This window comes from Sceloporus occidentalis, unplaced genomic scaffold, assembly GCF_023333645.1.
Source record: "Sceloporus occidentalis isolate IW3139 unplaced genomic scaffold, rSceOcc1.0.p SCAF_4, whole genome shotgun sequence".
NCBI classification, from domain to species: domain Eukaryota; kingdom Metazoa; phylum Chordata; class Lepidosauria; order Squamata; family Phrynosomatidae; genus Sceloporus; species Sceloporus occidentalis.
This window is the reverse complement of record NW_028316984.1, coordinates 196,200,639-196,228,005: the sequence shown is the minus strand read 5'-3', so window position 1 is coordinate 196,228,005 and position 27,367 is coordinate 196,200,639. Positions and strand designations below refer to the sequence as shown.

At 40.2% G+C, this 27,367-nt stretch overlaps 1 protein-coding gene across 1 annotated transcript in view; it reads left to right on the top strand.

The window, feature by feature from the left end:
• Window positions 1–25,862, top strand: part of KIAA0586 (KIAA0586 ortholog) — a 109,547-nt gene extending 83,685 nt beyond the window's left edge. The window contains exons 32-33 of the mRNA XM_089522804.1: window positions 11,675–11,740; window positions 25,475–25,862. Coding sequence (XP_089378930.1) covers window positions 11,675–11,740; window positions 25,475–25,620 — 212 coding nt within the window. The 3' untranslated portion in view covers window positions 25,621–25,862. The remainder of the gene's footprint in view (window positions 1–11,674; window positions 11,741–25,474) is intronic.
• Window positions 25,863–27,367: the final 1,505 nt, after the last annotated feature.

Sequence of the window (27,367 nt, the reverse complement as noted above, 5' to 3'; positions counted from 1 at the left end):
CAAGCCACCTAGGCCCAAAAAGGAGCCAGAAAAACCCGTTCCTTTTTGTGATCTGCGGAGGCCAGATCGGTGCCAGGGTGTGTGTTTGCTGTGGCACCGATCCAGGGCAGAAAGGGGCAGCATCTCGCCGCCCCTTCCTGCCTGTTTGTAGAGGGCCTAACTAAAGAAAGAAGTTGGCAGCATGAGCTTTCCTAGACTTAGGTCTACTTCCATTTAAGGAACTAGACCTTAAGTTTATGAAAGCTCATGCTGCCAACTTCTTTCTTTAGTTTCAAAGGTGCTACAAGATCTCTCTACATATTGATTCTACAGACTAGCACGGCTATATCTTTGAATTCTAACATACTTAGTAACTAGAATTCAGATACATAGCTGTATTAGTCTGGGATATCAGTATGCAAAGGGATCTTGTAGCACCTTTGAGGCTAACTGTGCAAAAGAAGTTGTAGCATAACCTCTCGTAGACTTGGTCTACCTGCTCAGATGGAAGTCACGTGCATCTGAGGAAGTCTCAAAGGTGCTACAAGATCCCTTTACATACTTAGTTACTGTTGATTTGGGTGGAGGGAAAGGAAATTTTCTCTCTGATTTTAGGAAGGGGTGATTGATTTGGTGTTGTTAACTGCCTTTAAGTCGACTTTCACTTATGGTGACCTTATGAATGAGAGATCTCCAAGTCAACGTGTCAACAGCCCTGCTCAGGTCTTGCAGACTCAGGGCTATGGCTTCCTCGAATGAGTTTATCCATCTGGAATGCAGTCTTCTTCTTTTCCTACTTCCCTCCACCTTACCGAGCATCATCAACAACTGGCTTACATTTTTTTCTTTTGATCTAGCCTTGGATTTGTGGCTAAGGTTTTTGCCTCAAGTTTTTGATCTCAGCATTCATAAAGCCTTTAATATTTAAAAAAGTTTTTAAATTACATAGAACAAGGTCGAACTGCCATTATGCTTTCCAGAGACCAATGATTTGTTGCCAGTAACTCTTACTGTACTCTGTAATGCATAGAAGATGAGTTTTTTTGTGTGTGTTCCCCTTAATCCTGGGCTGAGTTTTTATGTAGTTCTGAAAAATAGCATGAGTGCAGGCATAGTGCTAAACCTGCCAATATGCCATCCAATGTGAAAATGGAAAGCCCGTCATTTACTAACACTCTGTCAACTTTGTTTGCTCCTGACACTTTTTGCAATTAGGATTTAGAAACAATTTGACTATCTAAAGAAGCTTCTCTCCATTGTTCTAATATAGCACTTTCTCGCAGGCAGATTTGCATTCACTTGGTCACAAGGAAGGTCTAGCGTGTGTGATTTTTATCAGACATTGTCCGCATGGTGTCAAGTGTATCATTTTCAAATTAAAAGAAAGGAAAAATGCTGGCATTCTCGACAAGCAACACACCCCTCTGGGGAAAATATTGTCAAGAAAGCCCTGTGATAGGTTCACCTAACAGTGTCCATAAGTTGGGAATGACTTGAAGGCACACAACTGCAACACGTCAGCCAGCCCATGTGATTATGCTGTTTTTATTGATGATTTGTAGATTTTTTTCATCTTCACTGTCTTACTGTGCATTTTCTTTTTCCTTTTTCCAGTGCATTGTTTGCTAATAATGAAGTAATTGTAAGCCACTTAGAAACTGCTTAGGCAGTATGAGCGGTATATAAATGAAGTCGCTATTGCTAAGCTGCTGTTTATTTTAAGCAGAGCTGAAAAGGAACAAGTTGCAAGCAGTGCAGTTATTTGTAACAACAGTTGGCCCTCTGTAGCCACAGATTCTGCATCCATGAATTCAACCATCAATGACTTAGAAATATTTTTTAAAAAAAATAATTTCCAAAAAGCCGATCTTGGTTTTGTCATTTTAAATAAGGAACTCCATGTTACTCTGCCATTGTATATAATGGCATCCATGTATTTGGTATCAATGGCGAGTACTGAAACTAAAACCCAGTGGATAACAAAAGGTCCACTGTAGTTATTTTTCAGATGGAAGTGACAAAGTTGCAAAACAAAAGTGTCAAGCAAGATTGAAATTAATTTAGTTCAGGGGTAGGCAACCTTTTTGAGCCGGGGTCCGAGTTGCTGTCCCTCAGACACCTGGGGGGCCGAACTCAAAATGGTGCCTGGAGCGGCGCGGAAGCTGCGGTGGGGGCTGCAATTGGCAGGACCGGGCTGGGGCCGGTCCCAAGGCCTTGCCAGGCCGGATCCAGCCCGCAGGCCATAGGTTGCCGACCCCTGACTTAGTTGATATAGTGAATAATAGTACCTAGTATAGAAAACATTCAGGGGTAGCTGTGTTTCTTTCAAATTTTACTTTTAAAGGTGAACATTTCAAGTTTTATGCCATTCTGTTATCAGTCTGTATTGAGGTCCGGAAGGACATAACTCACTAGTAAACATATTGCAAGGGCCTGTGTGGTATAACGATTCCTGGCTCAGCAATGGAAACCCACTGAGTAACCTTTGACAAGTCATACTCTCTCAGCCTCAAAGGAGGGCAGGGGCGAACCCCCTCTGAAGAAATGTGCCAAGAAAACCTTATGGATAGGTTCACCTTAGGTTTGCCATAAGTCAGAAATGACTTGAAGGCACAAAAACCCCCAGTAACAACAGCAGCAGCAGCAGCAACAAATCTGTTGGACAGAATCAGCCTTTGATGAAGTTTCACTAGTACAACCTCACAGGTTTACCACACATGAATTGTTTGGAAACTAGTGTGTATGGATGAATACTTGAAGAGTGTTTTTTTAAAAAATTAGTAGTGCTTCCTTCATCAGCTAAATTGGCAGATCTTTGGGAATGCGTATTCTTAAGACCTTTGCCAGATATACAGCATAGGACCAAAGGCCCTAGTTCCAGGTAAAATTTTGAAAAGTTATCCTTTTTTGGTATATATCTCCCAGAATTACCTAACCATCATGACCATGTTGCCCGGGGGATTCTAGGGATTGTTTTTATTTGTTTTTATTTGTTTTTATTTATTTATATTGAATTATTTTAATAAATACAAATAGTGTTACACATAACTTGTGCCACCTCCCCCCCCCCCCCCCCCCGGTTTAATAGATATTAGAATCAGTATTTGTTTACATTCAAAAATCTTCATTCGGTATGTGGGGTATGGATTTAATTACATTATTAGCTTCATTGTACTCTGTACTCCCTTTAAGCTTCACAAGCAAAATTTGCCAACCCAAATTCCAAGCTCTTTCCCTACATTTTCTAGTATACTGGGATTTTAAAATTTTTTATTTTGATTCTGGGGATTGTAATCCAAGCAAAGGTAGTTTTTTTCTAGCTTTAGCTTCGAGTTAGGTTCGGGGCAGTGCAGATTAGGAAAAGACATTGGCCTCAGGCCTTGGATTAGGGAGTAGTAATTGGACTCTGCATGGTATTTTTCATGTATGTACATTGATAATCCTCTCCATGGACGCCCCCTTGTCCTGGGGGAGAGGCTTGCGTATGCTAATGAAGCTGTGAGCTATGCTGGCGGTGGTATAATAGCCACCGGCAGGGAATCCCATGCCAGACAGGTCACAACCGAAGGGTCTGACCAAGAGCGCGAAAGGGCAGGATGTGCTCTTTAGCCTAATGGCAACCATCCTAGGAGAAGGAAAACTCTAATCCCAAACCCGGGACCCTGCAAGGTCAACCATCTCAGAGAAGGAAACTCTAATCAAACCTACGACCCGAGGACCTCGCTGCCACTGTCCATGCTTGTCAAGGCCTCAGCAGACGAACCTCTGGTTTAAAGGGTGAGGCCAGTTCTGTGCACGCTGCGCTCCACCAGAAAAATCCATTGCACAGGCTGGAAGGACACATCCACATTGATAATGGTGAGCCTGAACATTGCTGAATGTTTTTAGGTATTAAGTGACTTCCTTTTCCCATTCTTAACATTCTGAAAACATTTGCTGCAAGTGTAATTTCAGGGGATGCAACAATGTCATTTCAAAGCATCTTTTTCTCTCTTAAACTAGCAACAGGTAATATGAATTCCTCTTTCCTCTCAGCCTTTATAATTCTGTTCCTCTCCCAGACAGCAGGAGAATGCAAGCATTGCAAATGGGGGGAAAACAGGATATTCTACCATTCCACAATCCATCTGCTCTGAAAATTTTCTCCCTTGATGAGATAAATATTCTGGAAGGAATCGTGCCAGTCCTATTACCATTTGTGTTCATGGACCACCCCCAGGATTCTTGTTCCACCATTCTTGCATAGCTAAATGATAACTTATTTAAGTTCTCCTATCTTACAGTTTTCTTTGTCAAGAAGGAATTGTTGAAGTGTTTAAGTGATCCCAAGCTGTAATGCTAAAAGCATTCCTCAGATTATTTTTACCTAAGTAGATTCCCTGTCCATGTACATTTGACTTCTTTGTCAAAATTGGACCCTCTAAATTAGGGTGTTTATTGCCTTAATCTTAACTTGCCTTCCTAGGCCAAGGACAAATTCTTCAAGTAGCCCAAAGGGCAATAAAGATAAAGATAGTCACTGGATTCTGTTGGGCAGTATGTTTAATTATTCACAGGGCCACTCTTCTGTCTTCTTCATCTTTTTTATATTTTAATGGTTTATCATTCTGATTTTTCTAACAATACAGGAAAGAGGACTTTTTCCTTATTTAGAAAAGGATTAATGACAACAGCTGGAAAGTTTTTTTTAAAAAAAGAAAAACCTTTAAATGTAGAGGTGGGCAACCAAAGTGATGAAGGATCTGGAAACGATGCCTTATGAGGAGAGATTTAGGGAGCTCAGTACGTTTAACTTGTAGAAGAGAAGGTTAAGAGTGATGTGATAGCCCTGTTTAAATATTTGAAGGGATGTCATATTGAGGATGGAGCAAACTTATTTTCTGCAGCTCCAGGGACTGGGACACAGAGCAATGGAGTCAAACTCTAGGAAATGAGATTCCACCTCAACATTAGGAAGAACTTTCTGACCGTAAGAGCTGTTTGACAGTGGAAGATGCTGACTTGGAGGGTTTTGGGATCTCTTTCGTTGGAAGATTTTCAACAGAGGCTGGATGGCCGTGATTCACCTGCCATAACTTTTGACATCTTTCTATTATTGGTCAAGCTATGATTCTATGATTCTAAGATCTTTTTATTTGCTTATACCTTAATAGCATGTTGAGAGCCAGCATGGTGTAGTGGTTTGAGTGTTGCACAATGACTCTGAAGACTAGGGGTCAAACACCCACTTGAGTATGTAAACCAATTAGGTGACCTTCGGCAAGTCACACTCTCTCAGCCTCAGAGAATGCCAGTGGCAAACCCCCTCTGGGAAAAAAAACTTTCAAGAAAACGCTGAGATACGTTCACATGAGGGTCTCTGTAAGTCAGAAATGACGTGAAGGCGCACAACTGCAACACGTCAGCCAGCCTATGGGATTCTGCTGGTTTTATTGATGATTTCTAGATTTTTTTTTCATCTTCACTGTCTTGCTGTGCATTTTCTTTTTTATGGTCCTTTGCTCACCTTTATCCTGTTTTACCTTGCTGATTTTGTTTTTCTTATAAATTACCCTATGAGCATATGACTGGAGGGCCCACATTTAAATGATTAAACAAACAAATAGGATAAAACAAGAGAGATGTTCTTAATCCCTTTATTTTCACACACTTGAATGCTCCTGGAAGTGGGGTTTTTTTTTTACCATACTGTGGATTTACTGTTAAATCCCAAACAAAGAATGCAAAGCACAAGCACTGGAGAATTGCAGCTGGAGATATTAATTCAGTGCAGTAATTTGGGTGTGTACATGAGTGAGCAAGTAAGAAAATGTATGTTTTGCTTGACTGCTTTTATTGCAAGGCCAGAACTTCTAATTTTTAAAAAAAATCTGAAAGAAACTTATGCCAGTTTCCTGGCAAGCATGGATTTGACCACAGATGAAAGAGCTGGGATTGAAGTTAAAACACATCTTCTTGTTTGCATAGTTTCAGCCCAAGCCTGAGCAGTAAGTGTTAGCTTCACTGCTATCTCCTTTCACTCACATAAAAATAGTGTATACAAATGCCATCATCATCTTTGTGTTTTGTTTTGTTTTGTTTCCTTCAGAGCCTTCCCTTATATAGCACTTTTATATAAAACATTGCTGAACATAAGCTACAAATATTTCCAATAAAAAGATAAAAGCTTCATATCCAAAGCCAAGGAAACGGTATGGGAAAGGAACTGTAAACAGTCATTGAAAATGAATTCACCCAGCATTCAAGCATCTCTGGGTTCAAGGTTCATTGTTTTGTTCTATTTCCGCGACAGTGGAAATTTCTGTTGATGGGAAACAATTTTTTTAAAAAGAGAAGAGTAAAAAATGCTTTAACTAAACAATTTCTATATAATCAGGGGATGGGATGCCTCCCAGCATTCTCTCCTGGTGTGGGGTAGAGGACATGAAGTCAAATGATTCTGAACCCCTGAAGGTTGATGGAGAAAGCCTCCATCCAGACAGTGTGAGACAAACCAAAGTCATATTGGATTACTCTCTGGTATGGAGAGTAAGGAGTGTTCATAGAATCATAGAGTTGGAAGAAACCCCAAAGTCCAACTCCTGCCATGCAGGTACTTACAATCAAAGCACCCCTGACAGATGGCCATCCAGCTCCAAAGAAGAAGACTCCACTACTATCCAAGGAAGTGAGTTCCACTGTCAAACAGCTCTTACTGTCAGGAAGTTTCTCCTAATATTGAGGTGGAATCTCTTTTCCTGTAGCTTGCATCCATTGTTCCGGGTCCTATTCTCTGGAGCAGCAGAAAACAAGCTTGCCATTGTATTTCCCATCACTGTATATGGGCATGAGAACTGGACAGTGCAGAAAGCTGATAGAAAGAAAATCAACTCATTTGAGATGGGATGGTGGAGAATTGTTCTGTGAACACCGTGGGCAGCCAAAAAGACAAACAAATGGATACAAGAACAAAGTGGATCTGACTTTCCCCTAGAAGCCAAGATGACTGAATTGAGGCTGTTATACTTTGGTCACGTCATGAGAAGGCATGACTCACTAGAAAAGGCAACAGTGCTTGGAAAGATAGAGGCCAGTAGAAAGAGAAGAAGACCGCATCCAGGTGGGTGGACACAGTCAGAGGCCATAGCCCTAAGTCTGCAGGAAGTGAGTAGGTTTGTCGAGGACAAGGAGTCCTGAAGAGGCCTCATTCACAAGGTTGCCACAGGCTGAAGTTGACTTGAGGGCAGTTAACAACAATGGATTCACTCTCTCTCTTTGAACACTTGAGTTTTCCATAGACAGTTGGTTTGGGAGGATGCCATGGACTTTTCTTGCTAGGTCATTCAAAGAACATGTCTTCTTAGCCCAATCTTCACCCATCCTGGTGCCTTCTAAATGAGTTAGACTAAAACCTCATCATTTTCCATGGGATGCTCAGTGGAGATGGTAATCAGGAACTTTTGGAGAGCCCCAAGTTGATTGCTGTAGCTGATACTTTCAGTAATCAGTTCTGACTTGGTGCCTGTTTACATCACTGCGGTGAATCAAGTCCTAGTCTCAAATAAAGTTTATTTGAGAGGGGGGTAAAAATACTGCTTTACTTTCATGATGCTGTTTATAACTCTGTTACCCTCTGTGATGATTTTTGCAATCTTTTCACAATCTTCTTGAGTTTTCACTATTTTCAATATCTTACAATTATCTTTTTTTAGATCATTTATTAAATAAATAGCTCAGACCCCGGCACAAAGCCTTGAGGTGTATCATTTCTTAAAACAAAACTTACTTCCTACACTCTGTTTTCTCTACATAAATGGTTAAGCCGTAAGCACAGCCATCTTCTCAGCCTATTGTTTTGATAGTAGTCCTCCTCCTTCACAGCATTGTAGCATGATCTGTGAAGGAGAATTGGAAACTTCTCATTTATTGACAGTTCTTTCCAGTACTGTCCCAGATGCTTGTGAGTAATTTTGAAAGTGCTGGCGCATAGCCCAGTAGACAGTCTCTCAGCAATCTGCTGTAAAAGCAGCTGAGGTGCAGACCTTTTCACACCATTAAATTCTTCACATTATCATAAATGTGTTTCAGGTCTTGCATGTAAATTCCAAGAAGGCTTTTAGCCACTGTTTTTGAAAAAACATCTTGTAGGCACTTAGAGAGAATGTTTATTAAAGTTATTGGCAGAAGAGCTTCCAGGGACAGAGAATACAGGATTAGATGTGAAAATAATTTTCATCAGATGTTAGATCTAAAGGACTATATGCGATTTGAAGGTTATTGATTCTTCTCCTAGAGATGAATTTGTGTCAGCCTGTCCACAGTGAGCCAAGCCCAAAAGCATACGTGAGAATGAGCCCCAAGTGACTTGGTCAACCAGTGTCATAATGAACAAGTACTTCTCTGTAGTTTGGTTTTGTTTAACAGCAGTACATGAGTTCACTGTGGGAGCCTGAGTGGCCTTTGGCAGATTGTGTAACTCCCAGGTCCTCTCAAAGTCATGGTGGTTGGGGGACTATGGGAGTTGTTGTCCCCCTCAAAATGACATTTCCAAGCCAGCTGATCATCCCGGCTCGGCCATGGAAAACCACTGGGTGATCTTGGGCAAGCCATACTCTCTCAGCCTCAGTGGATGGCAATGGCAAACCCTCTCTGAACTACTCTTGCCAAGAAAACCCCATATGTTGTGTTCACCTTAGGGGCGCCATAAGTCAGAAATGACTTGAAGACACACAACAACAACAAGTCAGGGACCAGTCAGTAACTCTAGCCAACCTTCTTCATAGGGTGGTTGAAGGCATTCAGAAAGGAAACTATGGCACAGAACATACCGCCAAGAAACGGCGATCTGCTGGTGCCTGTTTTTACTCCGAAAGAACGCTGCAGCCCCCAAACCACGCGCCGTCACTTTGGAGTAAAAGGAACCCGAAAAAAACGGTTCTTTTTGCGCCGCCAATGGCGCACTCGTGACATAACTGGCTTGGCACGACATGTGGACCTTATGCTTCCGTTACATCATAATGGCGGCTCCCGTGTACATGGGGTGCCACCATTGTAGCGCCACCAGTCCGTGCTAGGGTTAGGGACCGTACGGTTGCCGCGTGGTCCCTAACCCTAGTTGCGCCGCCGCCACCACGCCATAAAGGGCCCATCTGTCCCGGGCCCCAATATACTTTTTGAGCTCCTTGCAGAAGATGTGGGATAAAAATGCAGCTACATGACAGCTTTTCTCCCAGCCTCACCATTCCGTATTGTCCTTAGCACAAGAAAAACGATATCTCTTTGCTTCTGTGTTCTCCGTTTTTGGTTGTTTCCCATGTCATATTTTAAATTGTAAGCTCTTTGGAGCAGAGGTATCTTGGGGTATCTTGGATTAATGGTGGTGGTGGTGGTGGTGGTGGTGATCATGATGATAATAGTAGTAATACTACTAGTAGTAATAGCACTACTACTACTATGGTTACTAATAAAGGATACATTTGGCATATTGGGCCCTGTGGAAGGGAAAGTTCTTGTGCTATGTTGTTATAAAACCCAGTGAGATGATAGTCCAAAAAACCCCACAAAAAACTGTGCGGCCATGTTCTAGAAGAGTTTCTTCCTGACATTTCACCAGCATCTGTGGCTGGCATCTTGTGTTTTTAACTGATGTAATGTGTTCATCTGTTGTATTTCAATCTGTTGTTCCCTACCTCACTTCATAGGAAGAGGTAGGCAAGAAATAAATTAACAACAACAACAACAACAATATCTGTTCCTTGATTCTGAGCTGCTCAGGGACAAAGATTAATCCTATAAAAAACACCATGCACAGTAACAGTGCCATAGAAATAATAGTAATAAGACTGACTTTAACATCACAATAACATTATTTAGTTTAAAAACTTAAAATGGAATTGACTGTATGGAGCAATTTTATTTTTTCTTATAAAGTGGTTAGAAAGTGACTTGCCTTTTATTATGCTTGAAGAAGCTATCTTTCCATGCTCAGAAGCAGAAGCTGGACTTTTGCCAAGCAGCCCACACTGGTTCTGTGGTTGGGATGGGTGTGTCTGACAGCTGCCTTGCAGCTGTGGAGACAGAGTTGAGACTGAACATCCCACGAGTGCATTCTTTGCAGGACTTTTGCATTTGGGATGAATCTTTGCAGGGAACTAAAAGGGAAAGTGGGTTGGGGGAGTTGGTAAAAAAAAAGATTAATGATGGCCATGGGAGACCATTTTTTCCATGACTACAGCCATGGCCTCTTGGAGGATAAAAGTAGGCCATTCTGAATGCTAGAAATGTCCAATTTTGCTATGAATTTTGGAAGATTCCTGGAAATAATTACTAAATCTTACAGTTGTAATTAGTAGATTTAGCATAGTAAGCTAAATATTGAATTTAGCATAGTAAGCCAAATATTGAATTGTCCTTTTTGAGTACAAATCCTACAGTGGATATTGAGTTTCCAGTTGAAGTCTATATTCTTTGACTCCAGTGAAGGTCTTCTGTCTCTGTGTACATATTCTCTAAGGAAGCAGTCATCAGGCTTCCCACTTGCTTTGCTAATCTCACCCAGCGTTCAGATAACAGATAAGAACATATATCTTCAGTGTCAGATAATCTCCCCAGAGTTCTAAACGTCTATAGATGCAAAATAGGTCATCTTGATGCTAAGCGCACAGACATCTTCTTTTGACTCCTTAAGCTAGCCTGAATTGTATCATATAAAATTAGAGTTGTGGGGTGTATATGACTAGATGTTCCTGTATTCCAAGGAAAAGAGTCGGAGGCTAGCTGTGTAGGGAATAAATAAATGAGTGCACTCAGTCACACAACATTCAGCCTACAATCTGATGAAGCATGGTCCAGACACAGGTTTAGCACCTCCATGAGAGCTAAAGCCTCACATGGTTTGGGCCCAGGCTACCTTCAGGATCACCTTTTCTCCTATAATCCACCCTGTACATTCAGGTCCTCTGGGGGACAATTACTCCAGTCAGCCAGGATTAGGTTAGCAACTGTCAGCCACAGGACTCATTCTTTAGCTGCCCCTAAATTGTGGAAAAAATGCCAAGAGAGATTTGACAATTTGAATATGCTGTCCAAATTTAAAACAGCATTGAAGACCCATCTCTTCCAGCAGGCCTATCCAGATGATTTTTGAACTGAAATGATAGTTTTTTAAATATGGTTTGTTTTAATATGAATGGGTCTTGTTTGTTCTTTTAAATTGATGTTTGCTTTTAACTGATGTTGTGTATTTGTTAGTCTGCCATTCTCCGTCTCAGTCCATGGGGAGAGGAGGGTAAGAAATTGTTGTTGTTGTTGTTGTTACAGTCAGCCCTCCATATCCAAGACTATTTATCCACGGATTTAAGCATCTATGGCTTGAAAATATATTTAAAATACATAAATTCCAAAAAGCAAACCTTGATTTTACCATTTTATAAAAGGGAGGCCATTCCACTATGCCATTGTATTTAATGAGATTTGAGCATCCAGAGATTTTGGTGTCCATGTGGAATCCTGGAACCAAACTCCAGCAGATTCCAAGGGTCCACTGTATTATTAAACCTAAGTTGCTGGGGGACTGCAGAGAGATGTCCAGGCCTGTTTTCTAGCTTCTTAACATAATATTGGTAGCACACTTGTTTATTCTATGATTTTTCTCTTTCTTTTCTTGTTGGTACTCTAGATTATAACCCAAACAAATGTCATTTTTCCTTTTATGCAGATTTCCCAGGAAATACTAATCATGCTCAGTTTGAACCCAGTGGATATTTTGCATCATTACTTCCAGGTAAGTTTTGCATTCCCCTAAGGAAATATGTTGTCCTAATCTGAAGATTTTAGACCTCATTTCTACTAGTGTTGCCCTCTATCACTAGCTAAAGGAGGGAGACTAACCAAGCCAATGAGGAAGTTGCTAATAGGCTAAAGTGGGCTAGGTGATACTCCCTGGCTTCTCTGAAGGTCCAACTCACTGGGAATGCCTAATCTGATCTGACGCTGAACAAGGTGAAGCCATAAAGAACTGGGGAGATCAGATGCTCTGGGGAGAGTCTCTGTTTCTGTTTGGAGTGGATGGGCTCAAAAAGTTAATCCAAGAAGCATTACCACAACAGGTGCTGCTAGATCCATCTCTACTCCGAAAGGGACAGGAAGCTATTTTGCCTAAGTGTAATAACTGCACTCTTTTTGGAGAAAATGAACCTCACCAATTGTCATTCATTACTTTGTAACTTCTCAAGGGGACTTGTTTTAATTAGCTTTACATGAAACTTCCCTTTCAAGATATCTCAGATGCTTCAGTTGGCACAGACTCCTTGAGACCATAAGGAAGTTGGTTCATGGTCAGCCATGTTTATTTTGGCTGCACAGGCCACCAGTTCACTTTCAGGCTCAATTCAAAATTGCTTCATTAAATTTCTGAATCGCTTTATAGTCACAAGACCAAGACTGCATCCATGTCTCTTCTCATCCATATCCATCCATGGCTTTACTCTCCTATTTGTACGAGTTGAGATCTTCCCTGACTGTCCTGCCAGATGTCCCATCCTACGAGAAGTAAGGATGGCCTTTAGAAGAAACATGTGGAGTGGAGAAGTGCTTTAGCTTTCCTGTTCTTCTTGTGGCCTTGTGTTTGGCTACTATGAGAGACAGAGTACAGAATTTTTGGCCTGACCCAACAGAGTGCTTCTTCGCCCACTGGAATACTAATGTGGGTGTGCTGTGCCATGCGTGCCAGGCCAGCAGTCTTCCTCGAGAAAGTGTTTGCAGTCATCTCTGAGCAATGGCAGAATACCCTGTTTCTTAAGCCACCTCAAATGAAAAGAAGGCAAGACACCTATCTATTACAGTGGGACCTCCACATTCACTGGCTTTAGGGATCCAGGGATTATTCTTGTGAAAGTGGAAAAACTGCAAATAAAAAACCCACTTTTTTTTACCTGAGAGAACACCTTTCTTTGAATCTCTAGGCTCTCCTGTCCAACTCTAGGGTGGAGGACCTTCAAATGCCTACAGAAATATTCTCTCTAGGTCCTCCAGCACAAATCTGTGGTCATCTGGTGGACATTAACCATAGAGTCATAGAATCATGGAGGACCTAGAGATTCCTAGAGAGAACATATTAATTAAATCCACAAATAATAAAATTTGTAAAAGACAAAGCTGCAAATGTGGAGGGCCAACTGTAAATTTATATGTAATTTACAAAAAAGCGCTCACCCAAGGCAACCAGCAGTAATACATTTTTAAAAAGGAACCAAATACAGTTAAAACATTACATGCAGATCAAGTAAGTTAAAAGAGAGAGAAAGAAGGAAATAAATGAAGTTTCTCTCTTCCCTGATTTCCCATCCCACCTCTTTCTCTTTCTGACACCACATGCTCTCCTGCTTCACATCTTTTCTCCCTCTCCTATCTCTATTCCTCCTGCAAGCCACATTACTTTCCTGTAAACAATCCCTCCCCCAGACACACATAGTTCTTTTTTTTTTATCTCAGATGTCTTCACTTTCATATTTATTTATTTGGTTGTTGGAGACCCGCTTCTTCAGCAAAGCTTTTTTTCATAGCTGTCCTGCACTCACCTTCTCTTTCATGGCTGTCTTAATAGAATCTTAGAGTTGGAAGGGACCTCAAGGACCATCCACTCTAACTCCCCTACTGTGCAGGACTACACAGCAATGCACAACTGAAAGATGCACATCTAACCTCTGTTTAAAGATCTCTCTTTCTCTTTGCCCTCCATCTTGCTTGTTACTCATGCAGCAAACCTCTTCCCTCCATCTTAAGCTCACAGTCTACAGTAGAGGGATATCTGAGCAGGGAGAGGAGCATTTCTCCCCAGTATATAGCATCCACAATGCAGCATGTATGTCTTTAGAAGCTGTCATGTTCACATGCAGATATATTTCTTTGCAGCGAGACCTGTCTGAGCATTGCTAGCCAGGGGATCTGTAATTTGCAAAAGAATTGCATCTGTAAATATGATCCAGATGTGTTGCAGCTCAAGGAAAGAAGAAAGAGGAGTGGAGTACCAAGAAGAGGAATAGAGGGATGGTTTAGAAAAGCGAGAGAGGGAGGGAGAGCTGTTACTTCCTTGCTGGAAGCATGTTAAAAAGTTGAATTAGAAGGTTGCAGGTGTGTGTTCAAAGCTCCAAGGATCAGGCTTAAGACAGTGCCATTGGTGGGCACTAAAATGCTGGAACACGACAGCTTCGAAAACTTTGAAGTCAGCAATTCAGCCAGAATCTGGCAGCAGAAGAAACAAGACACTTGTGTCAGCCCTTCTCTTAATAAGAGACAAATACTGTGCAACGGATGTTTTCCCAGGTGTTCTTTCCATTGAATTGAGCAATTTTATCTTTGGACTACATTGCAAACTTGTAAAAAAAAAGAGGGGGGAGGATGTTTTGATTTCCCCCTCTCCTTCTCTTTTTCTCTCCCTGCATGTGTGGGGTTGGGGAATATCCAAAGATAGACAGGGGTAATCTTTAAGAGAATGCAGTCACTTTGTGCATTTAATGCACTGGCTTGGTGCCAGTCAGATAAGAATGTTCTAAAAGATCTATCATGTAGAATGAGTGTTCCTGGAGAATGTAGGAGGGATGTATGGGACCAGCTGGGTACCAGTTGGGTAGAGTATGGGACTCAGGATCCCTTCTTTCTGGTCAACCAATGGAAAACACCAGCTGGAGAGAGCGACATTTGTGTTGTGCTACCAGAGGCTTCTTTCCAGTGGGTAGTAAGGCCAGAGGATGGTTTTATTTATTTAATTTGTGTGCTGCCTTTCTCCCAATAATGGGACTCAAAGCAGCTAACAACAGTTTAAAAAATGCAAATTTAAAACCACACAAAAGCATTAATAGCATACACAAATTGAACAAAACAATAATTTAAAATATTAAAATACATTAAAAGACTACAAATAACAAAAAAGACTGTATACCAACCTTACAAACAGAACTGGAAAGCATAAAAAGCCCAACCTTAATTAATTAGTAAAACATGGTGGCACAGAAATGCTTTGACCTGCTTTTGGAAGGACAGCAAGGATGGAGCTAACCTGGCCTCTTTGAGGAGGAAGTTCCAAAGTCTGGGAGCAACCACCAAAAAGACTTTCTCCCCTGTTCCCACTAAACAAGCCTGAGAAGGTGATGGGACAGAGAGAAGGAGGGCCTTTCCAGATGATCTTAAATATCTAACTGTTAAATGGATCTGTAATTGGTTGACCGGCCGAACCCAAAGGGTGCTCAACAATGGCTCTTTTTCCTCCTGGAGGGAAGTGACCAGTGGGGTCCCACAGGGCTCTGTCCTGGGCCCAGTGTTATTCAACATCTTTATCAATGACCTGGATGACAGAATTGGGAGCACACTTATCAAATTTGCAGATGACACCAAATTAGGAGTAATAGTTAATACTCCAGAGGACAGGACCAACATTCAAAATGATCTGAATAGACTAGAAAGCTGGGCCAAAACTAACAAAATGAAATGCAACACAGAGAAATGTAAGGTACTGCACTTAGGGCAGAAAAATGAAATGCACAGATATAGGATGGGAGACACATTGCTGAATGAAAGTACATGTGAAAGGAATCTAGGAGTCCAAGTAGACCATAAGTTGAACATGAGTCAACAGTGTGATGTGGCAGCTAAAAAGGCCAATGCAATTCTAGGCTGCATCAATAAAAGTATAGTGTCTAGATCAAGAGAAGGAATTGTGCCACTGTATTCTGCTCTGATCAGGCCCCACCTGGAATATTGTGTCTAGTTCTGGGCACCACAATTCAAAAAGGGCATTGAGAAACTGGAGCGTGTCCAGAGGAGGGCAACTAAAATGGTGAAAGGTCTGGAAACCTTGCCCTATGAGGAACGACTCAGGGAGCTGGGGATGTTTAGCCTGGAGAAGAGAAGGTTAAGAGGTGATATGATAGCCCTGTTTAAATATTTGAAAGGATGTCACATTGAGGAGGGAGCAAGCTTGTTTTCTGCTGCTCCAGAGAACAGCACCCGGAACAATGGATGCAAGCTACAGGAAAAGAGATTCCACCTCAACATTAGGAGGAACTTCCTGACAGTAAGGGCTGTTCGACAGTGGAACAAACTCCCCCGGAGTGTAGTGGAGTCTCCTTCCTTGGAGGTCTTCAAGCAGAGGCTAGATGGCCATCTGTTGGGGATGCTTTTATTTGGATTTCCTGCATGGCAGGGGGTTGGACTGGATGGCCCTTGTGGTCTCTTCCAACTCTATGATTCTATGATTCTAATGGGTTCATAAAGAGGGATACAATCCTTTAAATAACCTTAGACCCATGGGCTTCAGACACAACATGGAGGGCTGCATCTGTACTGGTGTGCAAAAAAATACATTGTTCCCGTAAATACCTCTAAGAGATATGGGGGCATTTTACCATGTTTTGGATTTCAAAAAAGGCCTCTCCTGGGCTTAAATTGGGGCCTGCAAAATGTGGTGAAAATAGACCTCATGTCTGCTAATAGCCATTTTGGGTCATTTTTTTAAATAAAACTTTGCAAATTTTGTTTTTGACCCCTGGGGGCCACCAGTCATGGCGAAAATAGTGAAAAATACAAACCCTAGTACTTTTGACCCCTGGGGCCTGCAAAAAAGAATCCTGCGGACCTGGATTCATCTCGATCTAAAACAATATAAAGTACAATAAAGTTTTAAAACATTTCACTGTACACAGGTGTGCAGGAGGTTCAGACCACACTCCCTATGGGAGTGATACCACTACTCCTGAAACATCTGCCTTTTGGAAGAAATGGGCTGTGGCATTTGCCTGCGTCCCTTTAAAAGGTCAAAGAGATGGTATGAAGCGGCAAGGCTCAGTGGGAAGAGAAAGAGGCCCGGGTTGTTTTTTAAATAAATTTAATGTTTTAAAGATTTGTTTTAAACAATCATGTTTTACCAGATTTTCACTTTAACTACATGAAACAATGTACCTGTAAATACATTTAGGCTGTGCATATAATTTAATTTAAAGATGTAATTTTAATTTTCCTCGTTGTTCCTGTCACAACTATTGCCATTACAGTCAGGAATTACAAAATATACGGGTATTACAATTTATGAGTAACAGTAGTACAAAAAAAATACTAAAATTCTACATGGTGTGTGTGTGGGGGGTGGGTGGGTAATAGGGGTTGGCACCATGAGTTACTGCACTGGGTGACACCAACCGTAGTGACACCACTGACCATACATCCAATTAAAACACTCCTTTTAAGACTTTAACAATTGAAATGATTAAGGCACCTAAAATACATATTTCTTACCAAAAAGCAGAACACCTAGTTGCATATTCTATTTTTAACTGATGTTGTAATATTAGTAATATTTAGTTATTTTTTTAACTTTTGTAGTCAGTGTTTTAGTTCTATCTTTTAAATTATTGTAAGCCGCCTTGAATCCAATTTTGTGAAAGGTGGGATATAAATCCGATAGATAGATAGATAGATAGATAGATAGATAGATAGATAGATAGATAATCTATCTAGTCTTGTAAGTTGAAGCGGAAGTCCTGTTTAAACAGGAAGCTCTTTATCCGTTGGTGGAAAGATGGCATAGGGAGCAGATTAATCCTCCCTTGGGTGGGAGCTCTCTCCTGGATCCTCACCAGCCAAGCCTGAGAAAGTGATAGGATGGAGAGAAAGCCTTTCTCTGAAGATCGTAGGACGTAGACAGGCTTGTATGGGGAGGTACAGGCTTCTAAATAGTTTATGCATATGCCCCATGGAATATGAAGCCTTCAAAGTAATAAACCACTTTTGTTTTAATGTTCACAAGTGACATAAGCAAATGGCACTCACTCCGGCTTAAATTCCTGTTTATAGCCGCTTATATATGCTGCCCACTCCTGTGCCGTATATATGCGACTATAAATTGATCTCATGCATAAGTCAAGAGCAGGTTTGGGGCCAAAATTAAGGATTTTGATATGACCCATGGATAAGTTGAGGGTAAAATTTAGGGTCATGTAAGAAAGGATCTAAAGGATGAAGCAAAGGAAAACAATGCCAAAGAACTTACTCCTGGGAACTAAGTCCCAGGAGACTTAATTATTTTTGCTCACAGTCAATTTTTTTTGACTAAAATTTCTCGACTTACACATGAGTATATACAGTATTCAGTTTTATATCCTGTCATTTGCCCAGTGTAGGTCCCAAACTGGCTTACGTCAATTAAAACAAGCTAAAACCTGCTTGATACAAAAGTTGAATAAATAATTTTTGTAAAACAATTAAATAAGCAGTTCTATTTAAATATGTAGTTCTGTTTTTTTAAAAAAATACTAAAAAGGAATAAGAGGATAACACACACCACCAAAAGCCTTTTCTGGGGCACTTGGAGCCAAAGACCTGCCAAACCAAAAAGCTCTTTGCCTTGCTGTCAGAAATACTGCAGAAAGAGAGCCAAGCAGACCTCCAGTGGGAGGGAGTTCCATGATTTTGGAGCAGTCGCTGAAAAAGTTACCTATGGGGATAAAGATATCTGTGGTTGTTGCATTTGGGTTGGAGAAGGGACATACCAGGTTTTGGGGGGAGCAAAGGAGGGCACTAATATCAGATTAATCACTAAATAATATTAGGAGTCGCATTTGAGAACTTAAGTCTAAAATACATATGAGCTAGCTCTTTGTTTGAATGCCAGTTTTATTCCCACTGAGACACATTTGAAGGAAATTATGCAAAGATATTTTAGTGCTTAGAATTTGGGTTTCCAATGCATGAAATACAACATGGGGGTTTTCATTGTGCTTTACTTCAAGCTACTCACAGCCCTAGCTGTGAGAAATTTGGTGTACTTTTGTGCTTTGCCAAGTAGAGCTGTGTATATGTGTGTGTGTGTGTGCGTGTGGATACATGCACACTAGCATGAAAGCAAGAGAACATGAGCTTCCAGGGGTTTGTGTTTATAAAGTGTCTGACTTGCACATGCTGAAGTTCTGACAACCAGTGAGATTAATACAAGCCAGATAAAAGCCATTTGGAGTCAAGTGACTGGGCCCTTTGAGAGTTTGCAGCAAGCACTTGCCTTGTAATTCAGCATTCATTAACTGGAATCTCAAAGCACCCCCAGAAGAGTATCCATGGAACTCTAGTATTACATACACGCTGGTATTTCCAAATGTATTTTATACAGATGTTAAAGCAGATAGCACTTTAAAGCCAAGATATGTAAGGGGAACAATGTGGCTTTTTTTTTAATTAACAAGTATTAAAATAGTGTTTTGAGGAGTAAAACAGCAGACTACTTACACTGATGAACCTTCAGCTTTCTAAATTACCTTTTTCCAGAGTGGTGTTTTTAACATAAAATTGTTCCAATTAGTCCTGCACAATATGTATCACACTCCGTGTTAGCAGATGTCAGAGCCAGTGTGGGCTGTTACCACCTCAGATTCAAGACTGGAGGTGTGGGGATTTAATTTCAGTGAACCTCTCAGTTCTAGGAATATTATGTCTGTCTGTCTGCCTTTCATTCTAAACCTGGAAATACCTGATGAAACAGTGATGTCATGAAGCTTAAAATTAGTTGTCACACTTTGAGAGTGCCAGTGAGCTTGATTGAGGGCAATGCAGTTTTAGTTTGCAATTTTAAGCTAATGGGTTTCAAACTTGCTCTCTGAAGGGAACCTTTTAAGGGCTATTTCTTGGCTGCGGAATCACTAAGTCTGCAGCGGAATCCCTGCATGTTGCAGAATATTTTGTGGTGTATTTTAGTGGGCATAGAATCATAGAATCGTAGAGTTGGAAGAGACCACTAGGGCCATCCAGTCCAACCCCATTCCGCCATGCAGGAAATCACAATCAAAGCATCCCCAACAGATGGCCATCCAGCCTCTGCTTAAAGACCTCCAAGGAAGGAGACTCCCTACACTCCGAGGGAGTTTGTTCCACTGTCGAACAGCCCTTACTGTCAGGAAGTTCCTCCTAATGTTGAGGTGGAATCTCTTTTCCTGCAGTTTGCATCCATTGCTCCGGGTCCTAGCCTCTGGAGCAGCAGAAAACAAGCTTGCTCCCTCCTCAATATGACATCCCTTCAGATATTTAAACAGAGCTATCATGTTGACTTTGTGGTGGCCAGGACGATTTAGTCACATTGTTGCCCTTTGCAAAGGTTGGAAAAGGTGTTGCTGTTGTTCTCCCAGATTACTCCCAGCTGACATTGTACAGCTTTGAACTGGGAGCTGCAGTTCAAAGCTGTTTTCCAAGCTCTGGCCCTGTATGGAACACAGTGTAGAATGCACCCAATGCTCACCTCTGACCACATGAAGCAATGTGATGTTTTCAAGAAAACTACAAGAGGCCTGATAGATCAGACCAAATAATCCGTCTAAGACTAGTGCCTATTTCCCCTTTGTCTGAATTGTTAATTGCTTATAGCTATAAGCCACTGCAAACGTGAGAAGCAGAATACAAAACAGTAAGGTTTCTACATGGGGAAATAGTATATTTTATATTATATGTATTACATTGTATGATATAAACCAGTTGCAGTTGTAATTGCAAATAGTGCAATGTGAAAAGAAATACAGTACACTCTCTTTCATCAGATTAATGTTCTGATTTGGCCAGCCACTATTCTGTGACACAAACTGTGACAACCCACAGGTAGTGCACTAAGTCCACTGGAGTCTGTGTGATACACTTTCATGCATCAGCTGAAGTGGACTGGACTCCATGAAAGTTTATATCCAGTAAAATGTTATGGTATAACAAGGTTCTTTATTGTTTCTCTCCTTGCACATATGCAGGAGAAGGCTTCAGTCTGCCAGTGTATATTGCATGGTCGCAGATACCTCGTTGCATGGGTAATGAAACAGTCAAATGCAAGAGAGAGAGAGAGAATGAGGTTTGACCCCATGGGATCCTGGCCATGGAGGTTGCCTTGTTCAGCACTTTTTATACTGAGCAGACATTGTCAATGCGTTTAGCATCACATCCCTGAGCTATCTTGTCTGCCAGTACTCATCTTCTTTAGAGGAGCCCCTTAGAAAAAATTAGGGAATACTCTGGATCCTCCAGAGCACAGCTGTAAAAACACTGATATAAGAATATCACAAAACGGACTACAGCATGTTTAGTACTTGATGGCTTGCATTTTCTTGAATGTCTTTCATTCTGTGTTGATTTTGCTTGCAACCTAATGGACCTGTTCCAGTTTTCTTAGTTTGTTGTTGTTGTTGCTAGTTGTAGTAGTAATGGTAGTATTCATTACTTATTACTTATTATTTTTTACAACAGCCCTTGGGTCCAAAGAAAGCCAGGATAATAAAGTCCTAGCATAATTTACATTTCAGTAGTGGCTAGCAGTAGCCATTCTGTCCTATAAAGAAAGAGAGTATATACGATGATTTACTTAAGCAGGAAGTAGGAAAACATAGAGTAAAAACAATGGAAGAACTGATAGGAGAAGGGCTAAACTGTAACTGGTTCCTCTACATGCAGATGGTGGAAAGATATAAATTAGACTCTAAAACACATCAGATTGAAAAAGAAGGGACACAGTTGGCAAAAAATTTAATTAATGAGGAGGAACACAGAATATCTAAATTATATAAATTTTTATTAAATCTAGAGATGGAAAATGAAACAATTAAACATTTTATGATAACCTGGGCACAAGATATAGGGAGACCAATAATGTTGGATGATTGGGGAAAAAATTGGAATAAAAGAATAAGATACACGCTCTGTGCTGATATAAAAGAAAATTATTATAAAACTCAATATAGATGGTACCTGACACCAGAAAAGCTATGCAAGATTAATAAAAATGGTAAACCAGATTGCTGGAATTGTAAAGGAAAAACTGGAACTTTTAAACACATGTGGTGGGAATGTAAAAAAGCGAAAGAATTTTGGAAAGAGATCCACATTGAAATAGAAAAAATCCTAAATATCAAAATAAAGAAAGATATGATTTTATTCCTATTAGGGATAATAACAGATACAAAGATAGAAAAGGAATATGGTAAAGTGATATTTTACCTGGTGACTGCAGCAAGAATGGTCTTTGCAAGAAAATGGAAATGTAAAGAAACACCGGTAAAGGAGGAATGGTATAACAAGATATATGACATGATAATATCAGATAAATTAACATATTTACTCAGAAATGAAAATGTTAATGAGGTAGATAAACAATGGAGACCAGTACTGGATTATTTGATGGCACGAAAAGGAAGAGACTAACTCGATATCAGAATGCATAGTATGACCTTTGTATTAGTTATAGTTTTAAGAGATAAGATGTTTGATGAAATACTGATAATTGTAAAAAAAAAAAAAAGAAATGTATTGGAATATATGTACAAATAGATATTAATTAAAAGTAATAGGTTATTATGTGAAGTATAATAGAAAGTGAATAGATAGATAAATATATATTTATATATGTATAAAGGGAGAAGGGAAAGATATTCCATAAACATGATTAAAGAGTCGTAAGAGGAGTTAAAAGAAAGTCAAATAAATAATGTAGTATAAATATTTAGCTCAAAGGAAGGGAAGGAAGATTTTATGTTATTGTTTAGCTGTTAGGAGATGTTTGTAGTTTAGTTTGTTTTGTTGTCTGTTTTGTTTTTTAGTTTTGTCAAGTTTGTTTTAATTAATTGTTATTTTTGATTTGTGGACATGTAAAGTTATTAGTGTTGTTTTTTGTATAGAGTGTATTTTAATAATAAAAATTTAAAAAAAAAGAAAAAAAGAAAAAAGAAAAAAAAAGAAAGAGAGTATATTAAAAGAGCACGAAGAAGAGTTTTGGAATCATTTCAGAAGGGCAAAAAAGAGTTGCAGGATACAGCTTTTAGCACTGCAAAAAGATACAGCCAAGACAGGAGTGTAGCACTTAGGCTTCTCCTCAATTGCTGCTTTCCCTTGGGAGATGCTTTGACCCCCAAAAGTTGAATGAGGAACATCATAATGACTGTTCCATTATACATAAGCATGGAATTTTAGGTATGACTGTAAGTCGACCTCATGTGAAAGTTGAGGGCAAGTTTTGGGGCCAAAATTACGGATTTTTCTATGACCCGTAGATAAGTCAAGGGTAAAACGTAGGGGCATATAGCAAAGGATCTAAATGACAATGCAAAGCAAAACAATGTCAAAGAACTTACAACATTCCAGCAGACATAGTTCTTTGTGCTCACTCCTAAGGCTGGATGGATGAGAAAGTAGAGGGGATTGGTGCTTCCAGGACAGATTATACCATTGCCTTTGACAAGGGAAAGTTTCCTTCTTTTAAATACGAGTTAAAATACAGTACTTACATTGACCTGTGGATAAGTCGACTCAAGTTTTTTGGGTCAATTTTTGGACCTAAATTTCTAGACTTATACACGAATATATACAGTAAATGCTTCTGTACACTGGCTGTTGCATCCTTGTATGTACACTATACAGTGTAACCCAACATCTTGCAATGGCAAGGCTTTATTGAAGCACGTTTTAGTGGAAGATGGGAATGCTATAAACATTTTTGAAAAGAATACATATTTACTTAGTGTCATGGAGGGATAAGCATTTTATCCAGGGAAACAAGTGTCCCTTGAGCATCTTGGTGTCCATTTTGAATGTGTACCCTTCAGGTTAAGCTGAATACATGAAATGGCAGTCTTCCTGGCAGAGCTGGCAGCTGGGCAATAAATAAAGAAGATCTCATCCAGCCTCAAAGAGAAGGAGGCAACTTCTTTTGTCACTCTGGGTAGATGCCCTGTGGATGCCATTTGAACTGGCCAGGTGTAGAGAGGAGATGCTGACCCTATGGTGAGAGTGGCAAAGAGAGAGGCAGCCCATTCTTCATCTATTTAACTCACTTCCATCCCTTGAATACGATGTTCCAGTCTGTGAGAAAGGTGGGCTATGAACAAAGGAATGGATGGGCAGATGCACAGAGAGGAAAGGCTTCATGCCAAGGCTGATCAGCTAATTAGTAGTCTCCAAAGCACAATCTAGAACAGACTAAATGAATTTGAGTTGCCATTGCATAGTCACAGCAGATAACTAAGCAGGGAAGGGGGCAGAGGTTGGCAAATATTATCCCTTTAGAATTGAAGGGGAAATGTTACTGGCTGTGCATGTCAATGAGAAGAGGTGGATTATTAATTTAGCATGTCCTGATAGTAATGCAGATGCCACTAGAGATTTCGATTTCATACTTGAATACAATTCAAGTCTTCAGAGTTCTCAATTTGCTCTTGCTTTGTTGAACCTCACTATACCAAGGGTACAGCCAGAGTGTCTCTATGTAGCAACAAATGCCTCCTCTGGATGTTGATTTTGGATGAAGGTAGTTCAGATTATCAACAAGGGGCGGGGAGGCTGCAGGAAGAGAACAGGTTGACTCACAAATCAGTGCCAAACAGAACAGTATGGCTAGCAAATGTTTTGTATAAATCTTCCAGTCAATATTACTCAATACAAGAAGTTGAAAGACTATATTTTGATCCTTTATGTATTAATTCACTCTTGCAAGACCTGTGTACAGAGCATGCTAAAGTAATATTCACTAACAGAGTAATCTTCACTAACATACACAACAATTCCACCTTGAATTCTAAAGGCATAATGTTTGCCAGTCTATGCTTGTTGTTACATAAATGTGTGAAGCTGACCTAAGAATTTACACCCAAGTAATGATGAATTATGTTTTGCCGCTTGTGCTAAAAACTCGTAGTTGCATGCTTTATTTCTCCTTGTCTAGTGTGCGTCTTTCTTCCCTGTTTATGGAAATCATCATGTCCTGTCACATTGAAACAGACTGGAATTATGATTTGAAATGGCTGGAGAGATGGAATGCAGAATTACAGTGGGTCCTTGGCATCCACTAGGATTTGGTTCCAGGCCGCCTCCCCCCCACCCCCCAGGGATACCAGAATCTGTGGATGCTCAACTCCCATTAAATACAATGGCTAGTAAAATGGTATCCATTATATAAAATGGCAAAATCAAGATTTGCTGTTTGGAATGTATATCTTTTTGGAATCTTTTCAAGCCATGCATGCTTTACTCCATGGATAAAAGATCCATGGGTATGAGGGCTGACCTTATTTATATCTTATGCTCTTTGACTGTTTTTATAGTCCTCAATTATTGGGATTGATATGGTTAAGGCTGAATAACGTAATAGTTCATTTTTGCATTTTGGAAAGGTGCTCCTCTCCCCCTGCTGCCCATCCTCCAATTTTGGTATTCACTATTTGTAGGTGTCACAAACTGTGTGGGTCGCTAACACATGTTGAAGCACACACCCAGGAAAATTTGGAACAAACCATGCCTGAAATAGGGTCTGATTTATGGACACTGGACATGCATAACAAAGTCTGATATTTTTTCATCTGAAGATGATGATGATGATGATGATGATGATGATAATACCATTTTTATTTATATTTCCTGCCTCTCCCTGCAGATCGATGATGAATCAGCTGGCGGTCTTAGTGCATCTTGTATTTATTTGGTTTGGATTGCAAAGAACTAAATATTCTTTCTGTTTCAGTGGCAGAAACTGCACCACACCTGAGCAAGCTGCCTGAACCAGCAAAGATGTCTGTGATGGTGCCATCTGTCAATATTGATGATGAGCTTCAGAGCTTCAGTTCTATCCATGGGAGTTCAGATTCTTCTGGAGCAGATACACTTTGAAGCAGTCTTCTGTGCACTTGTGCACAGGAAAGCACAGGTGGGGAGAGGGAAACAGCCCCAGCTGTTGGCTCAAAATAATGGACACGGCAAACATTTTCTCCAGAACCAGTGGTTTGATGCAGAATCAGCTTGCTCTTCATCATAAATGATGTATGTGTGCATTTGTGTGAGTGTGTCTTGCATGTGAACTTGTACATTTTTTAAAAGAAACAAATAAAATATATATTTTTTTCTTTTTAAAAGACGAGTTTAATTTTTCAACATATTTGTACATCTTTGTGGATTAGATTTGTCTGACAGCACTACATGTTGGGAGGAGAAAAAGATTCAGACCACATAGGGAAAATGTAGGAAAGTGGCTTTATGCAAATCCCACCCCAGTTACCTGGTTCATAATAACAACAACAACAACTACAACAACTTATATTCCACCTTTTCTTTGTGGAATCAAGGCAAATTACAAGTAAAGGCAGCAGAAACAATACAAAAATTTACACACACACCCCTCCAAATTACAGCACAATTATAGAATAATAGAATAATAACACACAAAAATCCAAATTACATCATGGAGAATACAAAGTACACAAAAAATGCATCCCCAACTCTCCCCTAGCAACAGAAGAACAGTCAGTTATCAAATATCAATTACATATCTGAAATAATAAAAAACTGGGCCAGTATAGCCAGGTGTTCTGAGGACATTGGAGCTGGCGTTAGAGTCCTCCGCCGCTCTCCTCCGTCTACTGATGTAAAACTGGCTGGAGGTGGTGGGGGGAAAAGACCTTGGCGCCTCTCTGCCCACCTCCTGGCCAGATACGGAGCCCAGCTGTAGCCCAGGTGAAAAGGGCAAGGAGGGCAGCAGGGCAGCATTTTTAAGCCGCTCTCTGCCATGCCTCTGAGTGTTTGCAGCTGAGTCCCAGTGGTTTGGGGCAGGCACTCCCTCAGCTGAGCCAGGACTTCCTGGAGGACAGCAGGGCAGCTTATATCTGCATATGAACATTTCTGTCCAAATAATATTAACTTTTTAGTTTTCCTTCATTACAATGTATAAATCTGAAGTCTTAAATCAATAGTAAAAATTATTGCCATACATTTTTTTAAAAAATAGGGTCCACTAAGCAAAGCCTTCTCTCCATAATTCCTTGCCTCTCATGGTTTTTTTTCATTCTAGAGTTCTTCACAATACTACATATATTTCTATATACAAGTGGTTACATATGTTTAGTAATCTTTGTCATCCTTTGTATTTCTTGTAGCTTTATTATGTTGTTACTACTTCATTAAGTTACTAATTCTGAAGATTTTTATTTATATCCCATAATTCTTTCCAATATTCCAGAATTGATAACCAGTCTCTTTCTACTTTCTGAGTTGATTTGTTATTTAACATGAAAGTTAGCCTGTCCATGTCTTTTAATTCACCAATTTTCTGTAATCACTCTTCTATCAGTGGAGGATCCTCATCTCGAACATGAGCTCCTTTTCAAACAGGAAAGAAAAGCCTTTGTATTCTGATGGACCTATCAACAACTCAGAAGTAAAGCTCACTCTCTCCTTCCTTATGGTTGGTAGGTCAGGCCATTCACTCTGGTGTATCCAAAGACAGCATCCGCCTTCACCTTTTCTTGATTCATAATTCAATTTGCTATGCATGGACCAGGATCAGACTGCAGCATATACCATGAACTACTAGTATAAAAATTAAAATAAAGCTAAAGAATAACACTAAATGAACTATCATGCC